General features: G+C 46.8%; 1 protein-coding gene across 6 annotated transcripts in view; it reads right to left on the reverse strand.

The window, feature by feature from the left end:
• The window catches only part of LOC119974725 (elastin-like), a 290,086-nt gene that overhangs the window by 35,324 nt on the left and 233,840 nt on the right, over positions 1-20,922 (reverse strand). For 5 of the 6 annotated variants that reach the window (XM_038813894.1, XM_038813895.1, XM_038813898.1 and 2 more), the window contains 6 exons: positions 20,616-20,723; positions 18,758-18,793; positions 15,382-15,489; positions 13,612-13,647; positions 10,002-10,073; positions 3,757-3,792 (listed from right to left, as the gene is read on the reverse strand). In XM_038813894.1, the coding sequence (XP_038669822.1) occupies positions 3,757-3,792; positions 10,002-10,073; positions 13,612-13,647; positions 15,382-15,489; positions 18,758-18,793; positions 20,616-20,723 (396 nt within the window). The remainder of the gene's footprint in view (positions 1-3,756; positions 3,793-10,001; positions 10,074-13,611; positions 13,648-15,381; positions 15,490-18,757; positions 18,794-20,615; positions 20,724-20,922) is intronic. The other variant, XM_038813896.1, reaches the window with a different exon arrangement.

Here is a 20,922-nt window from a genome sequence, read left to right on the forward strand (position 1 = left end):
ATTACCTCAGAGTAAAGGCATGCCTAGGAAGCAGCGACCACAATATGATTACATTTTACATCAAGTTTGAAAGGGAGAAAGGTCTAAGATGAGTTTATTAAATTAAATAAGGGCAACCAAGCTGGAATGAAAACTGATATATCTGAAGTGAACCAAAGTTTGCCAGAAGATAGATCAATAACGAAGCTGTAACAAGCATTTCAGGCGATATTTTAGAATACTCAAAATAAGTACATTCCTACTATCAAGAAAAATTCTAAAGGGAGGACCCACCATCCTTGGTTAACTGAAGAAGTTAGAGAAAGCATTAAAGGTAAGGAAAAAGCATATAACCACGCAAAGGTAAGTGGCAAAAAACATCCTGAGCTAATGGAGATCGAACTGTTATCACAGGATCTCAATCAAGATATTTGGTTAACATGGGAGTGAAAGGTATCCGTACTAGGCAGGAATGTGGAGGTTGAAGGTACAATCAGATCAGTCACGATCTTCTTGAATTGCGGAGCAGGCTCGAGGGGCCGAGTGGCCTACTGCTGGTCCGAATGCCTATCTACGTCAGGTCGGATGATTGACGAGAACATAAAGAACGGCAGAGAATGATTCAAAATGTTAATCAGGTGAAAGAAGTTAGAGGAGTTAGATTTTCTATAGGTATTTAAAAAGGAAAACAGTAGGTAAAATAGCTATTGGTCCGCTAGAGAGTGCAAATCGGGAGTTAATTACATAATGAGGAAATGGCAGATGAAATGAACAAATATTCTGCACCTGTATTCATTACAGAAGATACAAACAAATTCCAATAATAGCTGTAAATGAAGAGATGGAAAGGAGAGGGGAACTTGGTGAAACTACACTCACTAGGAAAGTTGTACTGAGCAAACTGATGGAGCTGCGGGGCTGACAAATCTCCGGGTCCAGGTGGACTTTATCCCATGGGTCTTAAAAGAGGTAGCTACTAAAGTGGTAGATGTGTTGGTGTTACTTTTCCAAAACTGGCTAGATTCTGGAAAGGTTCCATCACACTGGAATGCAGCAAATATAACTCCTCTGTTCAAGAAGGCAGGGAGGCAGAAAACAGGAACCAAAAGCCAGTTAGTTTGTCATTTGTCGTGGGATGCTGTTAGAATCGATCATTTAAAAGATTAAATACGGGCACTTAGAAAAATGCAACTTAATGGGGGAGAGTCATCATGGTTTTGTGAAAGGGAACACTTGATTATCCAATTTATTGGAGTCCTTTGAAGGAGCAACATGTGCTGTGGATAAAGGAGAGCCTGCAGATGTACCGTACTTGGATTTCCAGTGGGCAATTGATACGATTCCATATCAAAAGTTACTGTGGAAAATAAAAGCTGATGGTGTCGAGGGTAGCATATTAGCCTGGATAGAAAGTTGACTGGCTGGCAGAAAACAGAGTGTACATGAATTGGAATTTGTCTGATTGGCAGGATGTGATGTGTGGAGTTCCACAGGAGTCTGTGCTGGGGCCTCAACATTTTACAATTTATGCCAATGACTTAGATGAGGAGAGCTAAGGCATTATAGCTAAATTAGCAGATGACACACAGATAGGTGGGAAAGTAAGTTGCGAAGAAGATATGAGGACGGTGCAGACGGATATAGGTAGGTTAAGTGAATGGGTAAAAATCTGGCAGATGTGGAAAAATGTGAAGCTGCTGGGGCTGGAGGGGGGTTTGGTGGTCTCGGTGTTCTAGCGCATCAGTCACAAAAGGTTTGTATGCTAGAATGGCACGTAATCAAGAATTCTACTGGAATGCTATCCTTTATTATGAGAGGAATTGAACACAAAAATAAGGGTGTTATGCTTCAGTAATAAGGTCATTGGTGAGACAACATCTTGAATATTGTGTGCAGTTTGGTCTCCTTATTTAAGGAAGGATGTAAATGCATTGGAGGTGGTTCAGAGGAGGTTAACTGGATTGATAAGCTGGAATGAATGGGCTGTCTTATGAGGAAAGGTTTGACAGGCCGTACTTATTTAGAAGAGTGAGGAATGACGTGATTGAAGTATCTATGATCCTAAAAGGTGGACGTGGAAAGGATGTTTCATCTTGGGGGTGAGTCCAGAACTAGAGGGTACTGTTTTAGAATTAAGGATCACCCTTATAGGACAGAGATGAGGAGAATTTTCTTCTCTCAAGAGGGTTTGCGATTTTGGAATTCTCTACCCCAGAAGGCGGTGGAAGCGGTGTCATTGAGTATTTTTAAGGCAGAGGTAGATATCACCTTGTTAGGCAAGGGGTATTTGGGAATGTGGAACTCGGAGCATAAACAGATCAGCCATGATCTTATTGAATGGTGAAGCAGACTTGAGGGGCCAAATGGCCTACTTCTGCTCCTATGTTCATATGAGGTCAATCTGTCTTGTTCTTCCAGATATAAAAGATCCCATGCAAACAACAGTGAGGTGTTCTGGCATCCTTGCCAACATTCATTTTTTAAATTTAGAGTACCCAATTCATTTTTTCCAATTAAGGGGAAAATTAGCGTGGTCAATCCACCTAGCCTGCACTTCTTTGGGTTGTGCGGGCGAAACCCACCCAAACACGGGGAGAAAGTGCAAACTCCACACGGACATCCTTGCCAACATAACAACACTAAAATGGCTTGACCGCCATTTTTAAAGTGGTCTCTGCTCAGCACTGATTTTAGAACGAATTGCGATCTTGTGATAAAGGTTCAAAATCTAATAGCTCAAGATGTTTTCTGACACGTGTTATTGGTTGTGCCAGATTCATTTGGCTGATGTGATGTTCGATCAATGTTTTCCAAAAATGAGCAACGATACGTCACTAAAATGGAAATACTTCTCACATGTAATCATTGCAACTCATAACTTTCATCCAGCACCGTAAAGCCATGGCCTCCTGGAATAGCAAGAGTTTCAAATGCACTTACCTGCAAATCTCTGCTGGTTGGAGCTACTTGGGCCTTGCAGCCAAAGGATCTCCGAAGGCCAGAGCGTGGTGTGACCCTGGTGAACTCCGGGAGGCCATGCCCCCTTTATCACTCAACTGACTGCTGGAAAGCAGGTTGCTTTAAAGCGCCCAGTGAAACTGACAGGTCAGGGACAAGGTAAGCAAATGGAATTTGGCTGATTGGATGCAGGGCGGTGGTGGGGGGGGGGGTCTGGAGTTTTTAAAATAGGTCTGCTGAAGTTATTACTATTTTATGTCTTTTGGAGCGACTATTGGTGTAAAACTGGCAGGGCCGTCTGAAATTAACGATTTGAATTGTTTTGTCGGATGGATCCCAGTGCAACGCAAAGCTTTTAAAAATAAATTTTTAGTGCCCAATTCATTTTTTCCAATTAAGGGGCAATTTAGCGTGGCCAATCCACCTACTTGCACATCTTTGGGTTGTGGGGGCGAAACCCACGCAAACACGGGGAGAATGTGCAAACTCCACACGGACAGTGACCCAGGGTCGGGATCAAACCTGGGACCTCGGCGCCGTGAGACAACAGGGCTAACCCACTGCGCCACTGTGCTGCCCTGTGCAATGCAAAGTTAGCACTTCTGGAAAATTGCCGCATAACGCCTTAGCTGGGAATTTCCAAGTGGGATTTCCCAGATTCAAATCAGATTCAAATCAGACACCGGGGAGCCAGGAAATTACGGGCCTATGTTTATCAGAAAAATATCTTCTTCTTTGGCTTTATTCTATCTTCTTAGATATAATAATAATTTGACAGTTAAGCAGAACAATCAATATGTCAGAATTAGGAATATTTACCTCGATATTTAGCAGCTTTTAATGCAGCAGCTCCACCTGAAACAATAGAGAATCAACTGGTAATGATGCGAAGAAGACGGGCTGTATGCAGACTATGTGATCAGAAACTTTCTGAAGATTAACAGCAACTCAGCATTCCTGAGTTATAATTTCACAGACTTTTTACATATTAAGAACAATTAATCAAATTGAGCAGACATTGACCCCTGAGTTTCATTGGGTGTGTGACGAGCTGCTTAAAATTTGAAACAAATAATTTTTTTATAGGTTCTATCTTTGCCAAGTTTCTTTTACTATTTATCGAACAAGATTGATACTTGTGAAATCTCAGAATGTTCTAAGAGCTGTGGCTCTGCCTCAGGATACAATAGATGTGTTAAAGCATTGTTATTCGACTGCCCTGGATACTAACATGCGTGGGTTATATAGGCAGATGGAAGAGTTTCAGAGGGAAACCACAAACTCCAGGTTTCGCTGGATGCAACTTTTGTGTTTGTCAGATTGTGGTAATACCACTGTATATATATATGTGTGTGCCTCTATTAGGGGATGTACAATAGTACCGGCTATTACAGGTTTGTCGGTAAGCCCCTGCCTAGTTTGTCGGTGAGCCCCTGCCGGCTAGCTCCGCCCACAGGAGCAGTATAAATATCCACGAGGCCTGCTGAGCTGCCATTTTACAGCTCCACTTGAGGTAATAACATCTCACGGTAATAAAGCCTCTTTTGTACCGTTTCGTGTTTCTGTGTGCAATTGTTAGCGCAACAATTTATTACAGTGAGATTTCCCAAATCATGGACATCAGAATCAAGCCTGATCGCCTGCAGCTGGATCCGCAATCGCCGAACGCCAGGAAAGACTTTAACCACTGGCTGGCTGTCTTCGAAGCCTACATCTCCTCAGCGGACCCTGCACTATCGGAGGCTCAGAAGGTACAACTCCTTTACTCCAGACTGAGCTCCAGCGTGTTCTCGCTGATACAGGACGTGCCGACCTACGCCCGTGCTAAGGAACTGCTCAAAGAGAATTACGCCCAGTCGACGAACACTCTGTTTGCGAGACATATACTCGCCATTCGCGTCCAGCAACCGGGTGAGTCGATTGAGGACTTCTGGCGGGCCCTTATCCCTCTTGTACGGGACTGCGACTGCCAGGCCGTCTCGGCTATGGAATATTCCAATCTCCTCATGCGGGATGCATTTGTAACGGGTATTGCATAGGGCCCCATCCGGCAACGACTGCTGGAAGGGGCCACGCTCGATCTAGCAGCGACAAAGACTTTAGCGCTCTCTATGACGGCCGCTTCCCGTAATGTGCAATCCTACCCCACCCACTCATCCTACCGCACGGCCCACCCATTCTACCCCTCGTGGACCCCGCTACCGACCCCCCCGACTGGGGCCGCTCCCGCGCAGTATGCCTGCGCTGCTCGCCATACCGCGCATCCTAGGGGTCCCCGCTGCTACTTTGCAGCCAGCAGAAGCACACCCGCCAGCGCTGCCCGGCCCGCGGCGCGACCTGCAAATTTTGTGGCAAGAAAGGCCACTTTGCAGCGGTGTGTCAGGCCTGCGCTGTTGCCTCTATCGCGCCCGACCTCTTCCCCTCTCCCCAGCCGATCGCACAATGGGTCCCGCCGTCCGCAGCTCCTGGGGCCACGTGCACTGCATGGGCATCGCCATTTTCTTCCCCGCAGGTACTTTGGACGCCGCCATTTTGTCCTCCCCTCGGGACTGGATCACGGGACCCGGGTCGCTGCCGCTACGCGTCAGAATCTTCGGACTCTTCAGACGATCACCCGCTACTTGCCTCCATGATGCTCGACCAATCCCGTCCTCGCAACCTGGCCACCGCTTCAACGACTGTGCTCATCAACAGCCACACGACCTACTGCCTACTTGACTCCGGGAGCACCGATAGCTTCATTCATCCGGACACTGTAAGGCGCTGATCCCTCGTGGTCCATCCCGCCAACCAACGGATCTCCCTGGCCTTTGGATCCCTCTCTGTTCCGATCCGGGGCTTCTGTCTGGTCAGACTCACCGTACAAGGCGTGGAATTCAGCCGTTTCCGCCTGTACGTTCTCCCCAACCTCTGTGCGACACGTTTACTGGGCCTGGACTTCCAATGTAACCTCCAGAGCCTAACCCTCAAATTCGGTGGACCCTTACCCCCACTCACCATTTGCGGCCTCACGACCCTCAAGGTTGACCCTCCCTCTCTCTTTGCCAATCTGGCTGCAGATTGCAAACCCGTCTCCACCCGGAGCAGACGGTACAGCATCCAGGCCAAGACCTTCATCAGGTCCGAAGTCCAGCGGCTGCTTAGGGAGGGTATTATCGAGGCCAGCAATAGCCCCTGGAGAGCTCAAGTGGCGGTGGTTAAAACTGGGGAGAAACACAGGCTGGTCATGGACTACAGCCAGACCATCAACCGTTACACACAGCTCGATGTGTACCCCCTCCCTCGCATATCTGATATGGTCAGTCAGATTGCACAGTACCGGGTCTTCTCAACAATTGACCTGAAATCCGCCTACCACCAGCTCCCCATTCGTAAATCGGACCGCCCATACACTGCCTTCGAGGCGGACGGTCGCCTCTATCAATTCATTAGGGTTCCCTTCGGCGTCACTAACGGGGTCTCGGTCTTTCAACGAGAAATGGACCGAATGGTTGACCGGTACGGACTGCGGGCCACGTTTCCGTACTTAGATAATGTCACCATCTGCGGCCACGACCAGCAGGACCATGACGCCAACCTTGCCAAATTTCTCCACGCCGCATCTCTCCTCAGTCTAACTTATAACAAGGAGAAGTGCGTTCTTTTCTTACTGCGCCCAGTGGGTCACACAATACGCGGACAAGGCCCGCCCACTGATCCAGTCCACGCAATTTCCCCTCGCAGCCGAGGCACAACAGGCCTTCGCCCGTATTCGCTCAGACATAGCCAAGGCCAGGATGCACGCAGTAGATGAGACACTGCCCTTCCATGTAGAGAGCGACACTTAAGATGTCGCCCTTGCCGCCACTCTAAACCAGGCAGGCAGACCCGTGGCATTCTTTTCCCGCACCCTCCATGCCTCCGAAATTCAACATTCCTCAGTTGAAAAGGAGGCCCAGGCTATCGATGAGGCGGTGCGGCACTGGAGGCATTACCTGGCCAGCAGGAGGTTCACCCTCCTCACTGACCAATGGTCGGTTGCCTTCATGTTCAACAATACGCAACGGGGCAAGATCAAAAACGATAAAATCTTGCGGTGGAGAATCGAGCTCTCTACCTATAATTACAAGATCTTGTATCACCCCGGCAAGATCAACGAGCCCCCAGACACCCTCTCCCGAGGTACATGTGCCAGCGCACAAGTGAACCAGCTCCGTGCCTTGCACGAGAGCCTTTGCCATCCGGGGGGGTCACTCGTTTGTACCATCTAATCAAAGCCCGCAATCTGCCCTACTCCATCGAGGAAGTACGCACAGTCACCAGAGACTGCCAGGTCTGTGTGGAGTGCAAGCCGCACTTCTACCGGCCAGACCGCGTGCGCCTGGTGAAAGCGTCCCGCCCCTTTGAACGCCTCAGTGTGGATTTCAAAGGGCCCCTCCCCTCCACCGACCGCAACACCTACATCCTTAGTGTGGTCGATGAATTCTCTAGGTTCCCCTTCGCCATCCCATGCCTGGATATGACGTCTGCCACCGTCATCAAGGCCCTTGATTCCATATTCGCCCTGTTCGGTTTCCCTGACTACATCCACAGTGACAGGGGATCCTCTTTCATGAGCGATGAGCTGCGTCAGTTCCTGCTCAGCAGGGGTATCGCCTCCAACAGGACAACCAGCTACAACCCCCGGGGAAACGGGCAGGTAGGAAGGGAGAACGGGACGGTATGGAGGGCAGTCCAGCTGGCCCTACGGTCCAGGAACCTCCCAGCCGCTCGCTGGCAGCAGGTCCTCCCTGACGCGCTCCATTCCATTCGGTCACTGCTGTGCACCGCTACTAACAACACACCCCATGAACGTGTTTTTACCTTCCCTAGGAAGTCTACATCCGGGGTGTCGCTCCCGACGTGGCTCGCAGCTCCAGGGCCCGTCCTACTTCGTAGGCATGTGAGACTCTACAAGGCGGACCCTCTGGTGGACAGGGTACGCCTGCTCCACGCAAACCCCCAGTATGCCTACATGGAGTTCCCCGACGGCCGCCAGGATACAGCCTCGCTCAGGGACCTGGCCCCCTCGGGTGCCAATCCCACTCCCACACACCTCCCCACCCACACGCCACCCTCCTTTTCCCCGGCACCCCCAACATCAGCCCCACCAGGTCCATCCCTCGTTCCCCTGCCCACACTAGAGGACATGGAGGACTTCGGCACGCTCCCGGAGTCGTCCAGCCACTGGCCAGCACCAACATCGCCAGCACCGATGCCGTCGACGCCGACACCACCTGTGCAGACGTCGCCACCGCTGCTGCGTCTCAATGAACCGTCAGACCGCCGGTCAGACTCAACCTATGACGGGCACCGGGTTGCAAGATGGACAGCTGATTTTTTTTTCTCGCCCCCCCGCCCCCAGCCTCTGTAAATAAATCACTGCTTATGTATTATAGTTTCACGTCACCTCGCCGGACTCATTCTTAACAGGGGGTGAATGTGGTAATACCACTGTATATATATGTGTGTGCCTCTATTAGGGGAGGTACAATAGTACCGGCTATTACAGGTTTGTCGGTAAGCCCCTGCATAGTTTATCGGTGAGCCCCTGCCGGCTAGCTCCGCCCACAGGAGCAGTACAAATATCCATGAGGTCTCCTGAGCTGCCATTTTACAGCTCCACTTGAGGTAATAACATCTCACAGTAATAAAGCCTCTTTTGTACCGTTTCATGTTTATGTGTGCAATTGTTAGCGCAACACAGATCTCCCCAGCTGCCAGGGAAACCAGTGAGTCAGGACCAGTGATATGTAGGCACATGTGACAGTCAAATCTGATGGCACGGTTTTGCTTTTAAAAATAATCTTTATTGTCACAAATAGGCTTACATTAACACTGCAATAAAGTTACTGTGAAAAACCCCTAGTCGCCACATTCTGGCGCCTGTTTGGGTACACAGAGGGAGAATTCAGAATGCCCAAATGATCTAACAGCACATCTTTGGGTACTTGTGAAAGGAAACTGGAGCACCCAGAGGAAACCCACGCAGACACAGGGAGAAAGTTCAGACTCCGCACAGACAGTGACCCAAGCTGGGAATCGAACCTGGGACCCTGTGAAGCAACAGTGCACTCCATTGCAGGAGGTTTGAATGAATGAAAATACTTCAAAAACTTCAACTTTAATACCTGCGTATTTGGTAGATTCAAATATGTAATTGCAACAATATAAAGAGGGGAATGTCGAAACTCAGTCTAATGTGAACAAAGGATATGAAAACTCTAAACTCTCTTGGACTTGAATATACAAAAAAAAAATCAAGACTCCGGTAATTTATTATGGGAAGTTCTTAACTTCCTCATGATAACTTTTAAGCTCAGCACAAAATCAAAAATCTTAGTCAATTGATTGAGCATGATCAAGCTACAAACAATTGCAAATTGGGATGTTTGGATTGCAGTAAGTCAAATCAACAGATGCAAATATTTTTCACTTACGGGAGCCTTGGGGGTTGACAAAGTTACTGGCTCGCTGAACTATAAAAAAAACTTGAATTTGTTTTAATGCACCAGTGCAAAATTACATAGGGTTGATAAATTCCTGAGTACCATATACCTGATATCACCAGTTCTGTCATTTCAAATTTTATTCTGCTTCTCATTATACTGGGTTTTATATGTGAGCCCTTATCCATCTATGATGATCATACAATTAATTTTAAATAAAAGAAATATCCCAGGAGTGAGATTCCCCAGCTATTCACAACTAGAACATGCCCTTTGGTCAAACTTTTCAACTGCAGCCCATCAACCTTCCCTTCCTGGATCCTCGATGAATTTTTCTTTGGCTTTTGTTGTTAATTTCACTCTGTGCCAGATGCCTCCATTTACACATAATTGGGATGAGACAGACTTTTTACAAAGATGGAAGAACGGAGAAAAAGGAAGAATATCAACCGAAGATGGCAAGCTGAAATACAGACACTTGAATAACAAGCTCAAAAGAGAAATGCAATAGGCACGAGAACAAGGGCTGAAAGAAAGAAGCAGTGTGATATACGGAGCATAATGGAGGAAAATGTATTTTAAAAGAAAGCAAATTACCCATTCCGATGCCAGGCTGGACTCCTAATCCAGTGCCTAATCCAGCGCCAGGCTGCACACCTAATCCAAGAGCTATATTGAGAAAACAAGAATTTAAAAGTTGGAAATAGTGAATCACTTTAAAATAAAATAAAACTAGTGCAGATTTAGGACTTTTAGGCCAATTGTGGCCAACAGGGAAGTAATGTGAAGCGTGAAATTCTGCTGCCTTTTTAAAAAAAAAATTTTTTTTTTTTAAATTTAGATTAGCCAATTAGTTTTTCCAATTAAGGGGCAATTTAGCGTGGCCAATCCACCAACTCTGCACATTTTTGGGTTGTGGGGGCGAAACCCACGCAGACACGGGGAGAACTTGCAAACTCGACACGGACAGTGACCCAGAGCCGGGATCGAACCTGGGACCTCAGCGCCGTGAGGCGGTTGTGCTAACCACTAGGCCACCGTGCTGCCCTCTGCTGCCTTTTTAATGCCAGATATTTATTTATTCTCCCGAACTTAACGTCCGGTGGTGTGATGAGCATTCGCACATGAGGTGGGTTCCGCCAGGAGACTGGTTTTCAGTCCTTTTTGCTGGTTTATTATCATTTTCTTTGGAGGAAATTGCTGTAGTTCAATGAAATAAGATCCTCTCGTATGAATAAGGTCCAGTAAATATAACACAAGGCACAAGTTGGACAAGGAATCGTCATCAGACTCAGTCTGTCCCTCGAGCCTTAGCAGGGGCAAATGGCGATGATCTGCTATGCTGTTGGCCCCTCAGTGGTCGACGGAGACGTTGGTTAGCACCTGGACCAATTAATTAAAAAAGCAGTGCCAGGCAATCATCTAGGATCTGGAGAAGGCAATGGAGGGGTCTTCGGCCCTCAATTCAAGCGGCCATGGCCAAAATGGACTGGCCAATAGAGATACAATGGGCGACGATACAGAAGGTGGGGGTGATGCTCTTCAGCCATAGTGATCGAATTGTCTCCCTGCAGCCAGAGATGTTGGGCTACTAATAAAAAGAGTTCTACTGAGAGATGTTGGGCGGGATTCTCTAATAATGGGGTTATGTTCCCACGCCGGCCTAAAAATTGGCCCCAACCACTCCGGTGTCAACGGTCCCTGAAAGTGAGGAAGTCTCCCCTTTCTAGGGGGCTATGTTGGTGCCAAAGTGGTACCCGCAGCTCCAGCGACCCCCTGCCCAGCGATTCTCCGAGTCCCGATGGGCTGAGTGGACGTCCAGATTTCGCCAGTCCCACCGGCGTGAATTACTCACCTCAAGCATGGCAGGAACTGGCAGGTGAGTATGCAGGTGCAGCCATGGGGGGTGGAGGGGGGGGGGGGGGATCCGATCCAGGGGGAGGCCCCCACAATGGCCTGGTCCGCGATCGGGGCCTACCAATTTGCGGGAGGGCTTGTTCCATGGGGGGACTTCTTTCCTCTGCACCGGGCCCCTGTAGGGCTCCGCAATATTGCCCGGGGGCCGGTGCGGAGAAGAGAATCCCCGTGAATGTGCGGAAATACGCCAGCCGGTCCGCGCATGCACGACATCATGCCGGCTGTTCCGAGCATGCGCGAACTCGCGCCGTCCCTTCAGCGCCGGCTGGAGTGCCGCCAACCCCTCAGCCATCCACCTGGCCCCCAAAAGTTCAGAGAATTCCTCACTTTCGGGGGCTGGTGACACCGTACTGGTTGGCACCGGTGAAATGGGTCTGGGTGGGAGCTGGCCGGGGTCCCCTCGTCCGGTTGATAATGTGGAATGTGAGGGGATTAAATGGCCTAGTGAAAAGGGCTCGGTTGTTTGTGCAGGTTTGAAGGCTTCCTTCAGGAGACCCATCTGAAAATCAAAGATCAAAGAAGATTGTGGAAGGGTTATGTGGGGCAGGAATATCACTTGGACTTTGATTGTAAGGCCTGGGTGCCGCTGTGTTGATCAATGAGAGGATGGCTATTTCCACGGTTACTGGATTGGCAGACCTAGGTGGGAGCTACACTATCATCAGCGTGTCGCTGGCAGTTACGCCAGTGGTGTTGGGCAGTGGTGTTGGTCAATGTGTATGCTCTGAACTGGGAAGACACAGCAATCATTAATAAGGTGCTGGCTTCTACCCCAGGCCATGATTCACATTAGTTAATAATGGGTTGGGGTCTTCAATTGTGTTTTGGATCTGAGATTGGATAGGTCGAGTCCCAAGATCCCAAGTCTCTGAGTCCACCTAGGTGGTGCAGGGGTTATTAGTATTCATGGAACAATTGGGGGGTGGGGGGGGGGGGGTGCAGACCTGTGGAGATTTATGTTTCCAAGGGATAGGGAGTTTTCTTTTTTTTTTCCACATCCATCGGATTAACTCCCGGATTGACTTCTTCATGGTGGGTTGGTCTCTTTTCCCTGGGGTGAGGAGGGCTGGCTACTCGACAATCATCACGTCGGAGTGTGTTCTCCATTTTGTGGACTTGATGTTGGAGCCAGGCTTTTCTCATCAACTCTCATGGAGATTGGACACAGCGTTGTTCATGGATGAGGGATTTTGTGAGCGTGCGCTCTCTGCCATTGGGGTGTAAGTTTCATTCTATAGGGGTGAAGTGGTCTAGCTTTCTATGCTCTGGGAAGCCCTGAAGGGGTTCTTTAGGGGGAAGATATTCTCTTATGAAGTGCACAGGGATAAATCTGGGAAGGTGGAGAGGCAGATACTGGTGGATGCCATTCTCGAGGTGGACCGCCCCTACTCGGTTGTCCCGACACCGGAGTTAAGGGTTGAAGAAAAAAAACTGCAAACGGGTTTTGAGTTGTTGTCTCTGTATTTGGCTTTTCTCATGGAGGGTGAGGGTAAGCTGGGAGGGGGGGGGGGGGGGGGGGGGGACAATAGGGCTGTCCTATTGTTGTTTGTGTTATAATTAAAATTTTGGACTGAACAAAAATATTTTTTAATTATCCCAAATGTTTTTTCGTCAATGAAAAATGCAGGATGTGCTGCATTACCAGAGATTCCACGTTTTGGATGAAATGATAGAGGCCACTTTGCCTGTTTACGTGGATATGAAAGGTCCCAAGACATTATCCAAAAAAGAATGCGGCACTCCGCGGCTTTCACCAGCACTAACATAAACTGAAGGCTGTTCAACATAAAGTTTGGAAAAAAATTAAGATCACAATTCTTTTCATACAAATTTAGAGTGGTCAATTCTTTTCCTTGCGTTTAATGGTCAATGTAGCGTGGCCAATCCACCTACTTGCACATCTTTGGGTTGTGGGGGCGAAACCCACGCAAACACAGGGAGCATGTGCAAACTCCACATGGACAGTGACCCAGAGCCGGGATCAAACCTGGGACCTCAGCGCCGTGAGTCAGCAGGGCTAACCCACTGCGCCACCGTGCTGACCTGTGCAATGCAAAGTTAGCACTTCTGGACAATTGCTGCATAACGCCTAAGCTGGGAATTTCCAAGTGGCATTCCCCAGCACACCTTGGGGGTACTCCTCAAATCAGACACCGGGGAGCCAGGAAATTACGGGCCTATGTTTATCAGAAAAATACCTCCTTCTTTGGCTTTATTCTATCTTCTTAGATATAATAATAATTTGACAGTTAAGCAGAACAATTAATATGTCAGAATTAGGAATATTTACCTCGATATTTAGCAGCTTTAGATGCAGCAGCTCCACCTGAAACAATAGAGAATCAACTGGTAATGATGCAAAGAAGACAGGCTGTATGCAGACTATGTGATCAGAAACTTTCTGAAGATTAACAGCAACTCAGCATTCCGGAGTTATAATTTCACAGAATTTTTACATATTAAGAACAATTAATCAAATTGAGCAGACATTGACCAAATTATACTATTTATCGAACAAGATTGATACTTGTGAAATCTCAAAATGTTCCAAGAAATGTTCCAAGAGCTGTGGCTCTGCCTCAGGATACAATAGATGTTTTGAAGCATTGTTATTTGACTGCCCTGGATACTAACATGCGTGGGTTATATAGGCAGATGGAAGAGTTTCAGAGGGAAATCACAAACTCCAGGTTTCGCTGGATGCATCTTTTGTGTTTGTCAGATCTCCCCAGCTGCCAGGGAAACCAATGAGTCAGGACCAGTGATATGTAGGCACATGTGACAGTCAAATCCGATGGCACGGTTTTGCTTTTAAAAATAATCTTTATTGTCACAAGTAGGCTTACATTAACACTGCAATAAAGTTACTGTCAAAAGCCCCTAGTCGCCACATTCTGGCGCCTGGTTGGGTACACAGAGGGAGAATTCAGAATGTCCAAATGATCTAACAGCACATCTTTGGGGACTTGTGGAAGGAAACCGGAGCACCCAGAGGAAACCCACGCAGACACAGGGAGAATGTTCAGACTCCGCACAGACAGTGACCCAAGCTGGGAATCGAACCTGGGACCCTGTGAAGCAACAGTGTACTCCATTGCAGGAGGTTTGAATGAATGAAAATACTTCAAAAACTTCAACTTTAATACCTGCGTATTTGGTAGATTCAAATATGTAATTGCAACAATATAAAGAGGGGAATGTCAAAACTCAGTCTAATGTGAACAAAGGATATGAAAACTCTAAACTCTCTTGGACTTGAATATACAAAACAAAAATCAAGACTTCAGTAATTTATTATGGGAAGTTCTTAATTTCCTCATGATAACTTTTAAGCTCAGGACAAAATCAAAAATCTTAGTCAATTGATTGAGCATGATCAAGCTACAAACAATTGCAAATTGGGATGTTTGGATTGCAGTAAGTCAAATCAACAGATGCAAATATTTTTCACTTACGGGAGCCTTGGGGGTTGACAAAGTTACTGGCTCGCTGAACTATAAAAAAACTTGAATTTGTTTTAATGCACCAGTGCAAATTTACATAGGGTTGATAAATTCCTGAGTACCATATACCTGATATCACCAGTTCTGTCATTTCAAATGTTATTCTGCTTCTCATTATACTGGCTTCTATATGTGAGCCCTTATCCATCTATGATGTTCATACAATTAATTTTAAATAAAAGAAATATCCCAGGAGTGAGATTCCCCAGCTATTCAGAACTAGAACATGCCCTTTGGCCAAACTTTTCAACTGCAGCCCATCAACCTTCCCTTCCTGGATCCTCGATGAATTTTTCTTTTGCTTTTGTTGTTAATTTCACTCTGTGCCAGATGCCTCCATTTACACATAATTGGGATGAGACAGACTTTTTACAATGATGGAAGAACGGAGAAAAAGGAAGAATATCAACCGAAGATGGCAAGCTGAAATACAGACACTTGAATAACAAGCTCAAAAGAGAAATGCAATAGGCACGAGAACAAGGGCTGAAAGAAAGAAGCAGTGTGATATACGGAGCATAATGGAGGAAAATGTATTTTAAAAGAAAGCAAATTACCCATTCCGATGCCAGGCTGGACTCCTAATCCAGTGCCTAATCCAGCGCCAGGCTGCACACCGAATCCAGTGCCTAATCCAGCGCCAGGCTGCACACCTAATCCAAGAGCTATATTGAGAAAACAAGAATTTAAAAGTTGGAAATAGTGAATCACTTTAAAATAAAATAAAATTAGTGCAGATTTAGGATTTTTAGGCCACTTGTGGCCAACAGGGAAGTAATGTGAACCGAGAAATTCTGCTGCCTTTTTAAAGCCTGACATTTATTTATTCTCCCGAACTTGACTTCTGGTGGTGTGATGAGCATTCGCACATGAGATGGCTTCCGCCAGGATACTTGGTTTTCAGTTGCTGGTTTATTATCATTTTCCTTGGAGGAAATTGCTGTAGTTCAATGAAATAAGATCCTCTTGTATAAATAAGGTCCAGTAAATATAACACGAGGCACAAGTTGGGCAAGGGATCATCATCAGACTCAATCTGTCCCTCGAGCCTTAGCAGCGGAGAAATGGCGATGATCTGCTATGCTGTTGGCCCCTCAGTGGTTGACGGAGACGTTGGTTAGCACCTTGACCAATTAATTTAAAAAGCAGTGCCTGGCAATCATCTAGGATCTGGAGAAGGCAATGGAGGGGTCTTCGGCCCTCAATTCAAGCGGCCATGGCCAAAAGGGACTGGCCGATAGAGATACAATGGGCGACGATACAGAAGGTGGGTGTGATGCTCTTCAGCCATAGTGATCGAATTGTCTCCCTGGAGCCAGAGATGTTGGGCGACTAATGAAAACAGTTCTACTGAGAGATGTTGGGCGGGATTCTCTAATAATGGGGTTATGTTCTCACGCCGGCCTAACAATCAGCCCCAACCACTCCGGTGTCAACGGCCGCTGAAATTGAAGAATTCTCCCCTTTCTAGGGGGCTATGTTGGTGCCAGAGTGGTACCCGCAGCTCCAGCGACCCCCTCCCCGGCGATTCTCCGAATCCCGATGGGCTGAGTGGACGTCCAGATTTTGCCAGTCCCACTGGCGTGAGTTACTCACCTCAAGCATGGCAGGAACTGGCAGGTGAGTATGCAGGTGCAGCCATGGGGGGGGGGGGGGGGGGGGGGGTGGGGGGATCCGACCCAGGGGAAGGCCCCCACAATGGCCTGGTCCGCGATCGGGGCCTACCAATTTGCGGGTGGGCTTGTTCCATGGGGAGACTTCTTTCCTCTCCACCGGGCCCCTGTAGGGCTCCACAATATTGCCCGGGGGCCGGTGCGGAGAACCCCCGTGCATGTGCGGAAATACGCCAGCCGGTCCGCGCATGCACGACATCATGCCTGCCGTTCCGAGCATGCGCGAATTTGCGCCATCCCTTCAGCGCCGGCTGGAGTGCCGCCAACCCCTCGGCCATCCACCTGGCCCCCAAAAGTTCAGAGAATTCCTCACTTTCGGGGGCTGGTGACACCGTACTAGTTGGCACCGGTGAAATGGGTCTGGGTGGGAGCTGGCCGGAGTCCCCTCGTCCGGTTGATAATGTGGAATGTGAGGGGATTAAATGGCCCAGTGAAAAGGGCTCGGTTGTTTGTGCAGGTTTGAAGGCTTCCTCCAGGAGACCCATCTGAAGATCAAAGATCAAAGAAGATTGTGGAAGGGTTATGTGGGGCAGGAATATCACTTGGACTTTGATTGTAAGGCCTGGGTGCCGCTGTGTTGATCAATGAGAGGATGGCTTTTTCCATGGTTACTGGATTGGCAGACCCAGGTGGGAGCTACACTATCATCAGCGGGTCGCTGGCGGTTATGCCAGTGGTGTTGGTCAATGTGTATGCTTTGAACTGGGAAGACACAGCAATCATTAATAAGGTGCTGGCTTCTACCCCAGGCCATAATTCACAGTAATTAATAATGGGTTGGGGTCTTCAATTGTGTTTTGGATCTGAGATTGGATAGGTCGAGTCCCAAGATCCCAAGTCTCTGAGACCACCTGGGTGGTGCAGGGGTTATTCGTATTCATGGAACAATTGGGGGTGGGGGGGCGGGGTGCAGACCCGTGGAGATTTATGTTTCCAAGAGATAAGGAGTTTTCTTTTTTTTTTCCCACATCTATCGGATTTACTCCCGGATTGACTTCTTCATGGTGGGTTGGTCTCTTTTCCCTGGGGTGAGGAGGGCTGGCTACTCGACAATCATCATGTCGGAATGTGCTCTGCATTTTGTGGACTTGATGTTGGAGCCAGGCTTTTCTCATCAACTCTCATGGAGATTGGACACAGCGTTGTTCATGGATGAGGGATTTTGTGAGCGTGCGCCCTCTGCCATTAAGGTGTACATTGCATTCAATAGGGGTGAAGTGGTCTCGCTCTCTACGCTCTCGGAAGCCCTGTAGGGGTTCTTTAGGGGGAAGATATTCTCTGATGAAGTGCACAGGGATAAATCTGGGAAGGTGGAGAGGCAGAAACTGGTGGATGCCATTCTCGAGGTGGACCGTCCCTACTCGGTTGCCCTGACACTGGAGTTAAGGGTTGAAGAAAAAAAATTACAAACGGATTTTGAGTTGTTGTCACTGTATTTGGCTTTTCCCATGGAGGGTGAGGGCAAGCTTGGGTTGGGGGGGGGGGGGGGGGGGGGGGCGGTTCTGTCCTATTGTTGTTTGTGTTATAATGAAAATTTTGGTCTGAACAAAAATATTTTTTAATTATCCCAAATGTTTTTCCTTCAATGAAAAATGCAGGAGGTGCTGCATTACCAGAGATTTCACATTTTGGATGAAATGATAGAGGCCACTTTGCCTGTTTACGTGGATATGAAAGGTCCCAAGACATTATCCAAAAAAGAATGCGACACTCTGCGGCTTTCACCAGCACTAATATAAACTGAAGGCTGTTTCACATAAAGTTTGGAAAAAAATTAAGATCACAATTCTTTTCTACAAATTTAGAGTGGTCAATTCCTTTTCTTGCAGTTAATGGTCAATTTAGCCTGACCAATCCACCTACTTGCACATCTTTGGGTTGTGGGGGTGAAACCCACGCAAACACGGGGAGCATGTGCAAACTCCACACGGACAGTGACCCAGAGCCGGGATCAAACCTGGGACCTCAGCGCCGTGAGTCAGCAGGGCTAACCCACTGCGCCACCGTGCTGCCCTGTGCAATGCAAAGTTAGCACTTCTGGACAATTGCTGCATAACGCGTTAGCTGGGAATTTCCAAGTGGCATTCCCCAGCACACCTTGGGGGTACTCCTCAAATCAGACACCGGGGAGCCAGGAAATTACGGGCCTATGTTTATCAGAAAAATACCTCCTTCTTTGGCTTTATTCTATCTTCTTAGATATAATAATAATTTGACAGTTAAGCAGAACAATTAATATGTCAGAATTAGGAATATTTACCTCGATATTTAGCAGCTTTAGATGCAGCAGCTCCACCTGAAACAATAGAGAATCAACTGGTAATGATGCAAAGAAGACGGGCTGTATGCAGACTATGTGATCAGAAACTTTCTGAAGATTAACAGCAACTCAGCATTCCTGAGTTATAATTTCACAGAATTTTTACATATTAAGAACAATTAATCAAATTGAGCAGACATTGACCTCTGAGTTTCATTGGGTGCGTGACGAGCTGCTTAAAATTTGAAACAAATAAGTTTTTTATAGGTTCTATCTTTGCCAAGTTTCTTTTACTATTTATCGAACAAGATTGATACTTGTGAAATCTCAAAATGTTCCAAGAAATATTCCAAGAGCTGTGGCTCTGCCTCAGGATACAATAGATGTGTTAAAGCATTGTTATTTGACTGCCCTGGATACTAACATGCGTGGGTTATATAGGCAGATGGAAGAGTTTCAGACGGAAACCACAAACTCCAGGTTTCGCTGGATGCATCTTTTGTGTTTGTCAGATCTCCCCAGCTGCCAGGGAAACCAGTGAGTCAGGACCAGTGATATGTAGGCACATGTGCAGTCAAATCCGATGGCACGGTTTTGCTTTTTTAAATAATCTTTATTGTCACAAGTAGGCTTACATTAACACTGCAATAAAGTTACTGTCAAAAGCCCCTAGTCGCCACATTCTGGCGCCTGTTTGGGTACACAGAGGGAGAATTCAGAATGTCCAGATTATCTAACAGCACATCTTTGGGGACTTGTGGAAGGAAACCGGAGCACCCAGAGGAAACCCACTCAGACACAGGGAGAACGTCCAGACTCCGCACAGACAGTGACCTAAGCTGGGAATCGAACCTGGGACCCTGTGAAGCAACAGTGCACTCTATTGCAGGAGGTTTGAATGAATGAAAATACTTCAAAAACTTCAACTTTAATACCTGCGAATTTGGTAGATTCAAATATGTAATTGCAACAATATAAAGATGGGAATGTCGAAACTCAGTCTAATGTGAACAAAGGATATGAAAACTCTAAACTCTCTTGGACTTGAATATACAAAAAAAAAAATCAAGACTCCAGTAATTTATTATGGGAAGTTCTTAATTTCCTCATGATAACTTTTAAGCTCAGGACAAAATCAAAAATCTTAGTCAATTGATTGAGCATGATCAAGCTACAAACAATTGCAAATTGGGATGTTTGGATTGCAGTAATTCAAATCAACAGATGCAAATATTTTTCACTTACGGGAGCCTTGGGGGTTGACATAGTTACTGGCTCGCTGAACTATAAAATAACGTGAATTTGTTTTAATGCACCAGTGCAAAATTACATAGGGTTGATAAATTCCTGAGTACCATATACCTGATATCACCAGTTCTGTCATTTCAAATTTTATTCTGCTTCTTATTATACTCATTATATGGCTTCTATATGTGAGCCCTTATCCATCTATGATGTTCATACAATTAATTTTAAATAAAAGAAATATCCCAGGAGTGAGATTCCCCAGTTATTCAGAACTAGAACATGCCCTTTGGCCAAACTTTTCAACTGCAGCCCATCAACCTTCCCTTCCTGGATCCTCGATGAATTTTTCTTTTGCTTTTGTTGTTAATTTCACTCTGTGCCAGATGCCTCCATTTGCACATAATTGGGATGAGACAGACTTTTTACAAAGATGGAAGAACGGAAAAAAAGGAAAAATATCAACCGAAGATGGCAAGCTGAAATACAGACACTTGAATAACAAGCTCAAAAGAGAAATGCAATAGGCACGAGAACAAGGGCTGAAAGAAAGAAGCAGTGTGATATACGGAGCATAATGGAGGAAAATGTATTTTAAAAGAAAGCAAATTACCCATTCCGATGCCAGGCTGGACTCCTAATCCAGTGCCTAATCCAGCGCCAGGCTGCACACCTAATCCAGTGCCTAATCCAGCGCCAGGCTGCACACCTAATCCAAGAGCTATATTGAGAAAACAAGGACTTAATAGTTGGAAATAGTGAATCACTTTAAAAAAAAAAAAAAAATTAGTGCAGATTTAGGATTTTTAGGCCAATTGTGGGCAACAGGGAAGTAATGTGAAGCGATAAATTCTGCTGCCTTTTTAATGCCAGACATTTATTTATTCTCCCGAACTTGACTTCCGGTGGTGTGATGAGCA

The sequence above is a fragment of the Scyliorhinus canicula genome, chromosome 12, assembly GCF_902713615.1.
Source record: "Scyliorhinus canicula chromosome 12, sScyCan1.1, whole genome shotgun sequence".
NCBI classification, from domain to species: domain Eukaryota; kingdom Metazoa; phylum Chordata; class Chondrichthyes; order Carcharhiniformes; family Scyliorhinidae; genus Scyliorhinus; species Scyliorhinus canicula.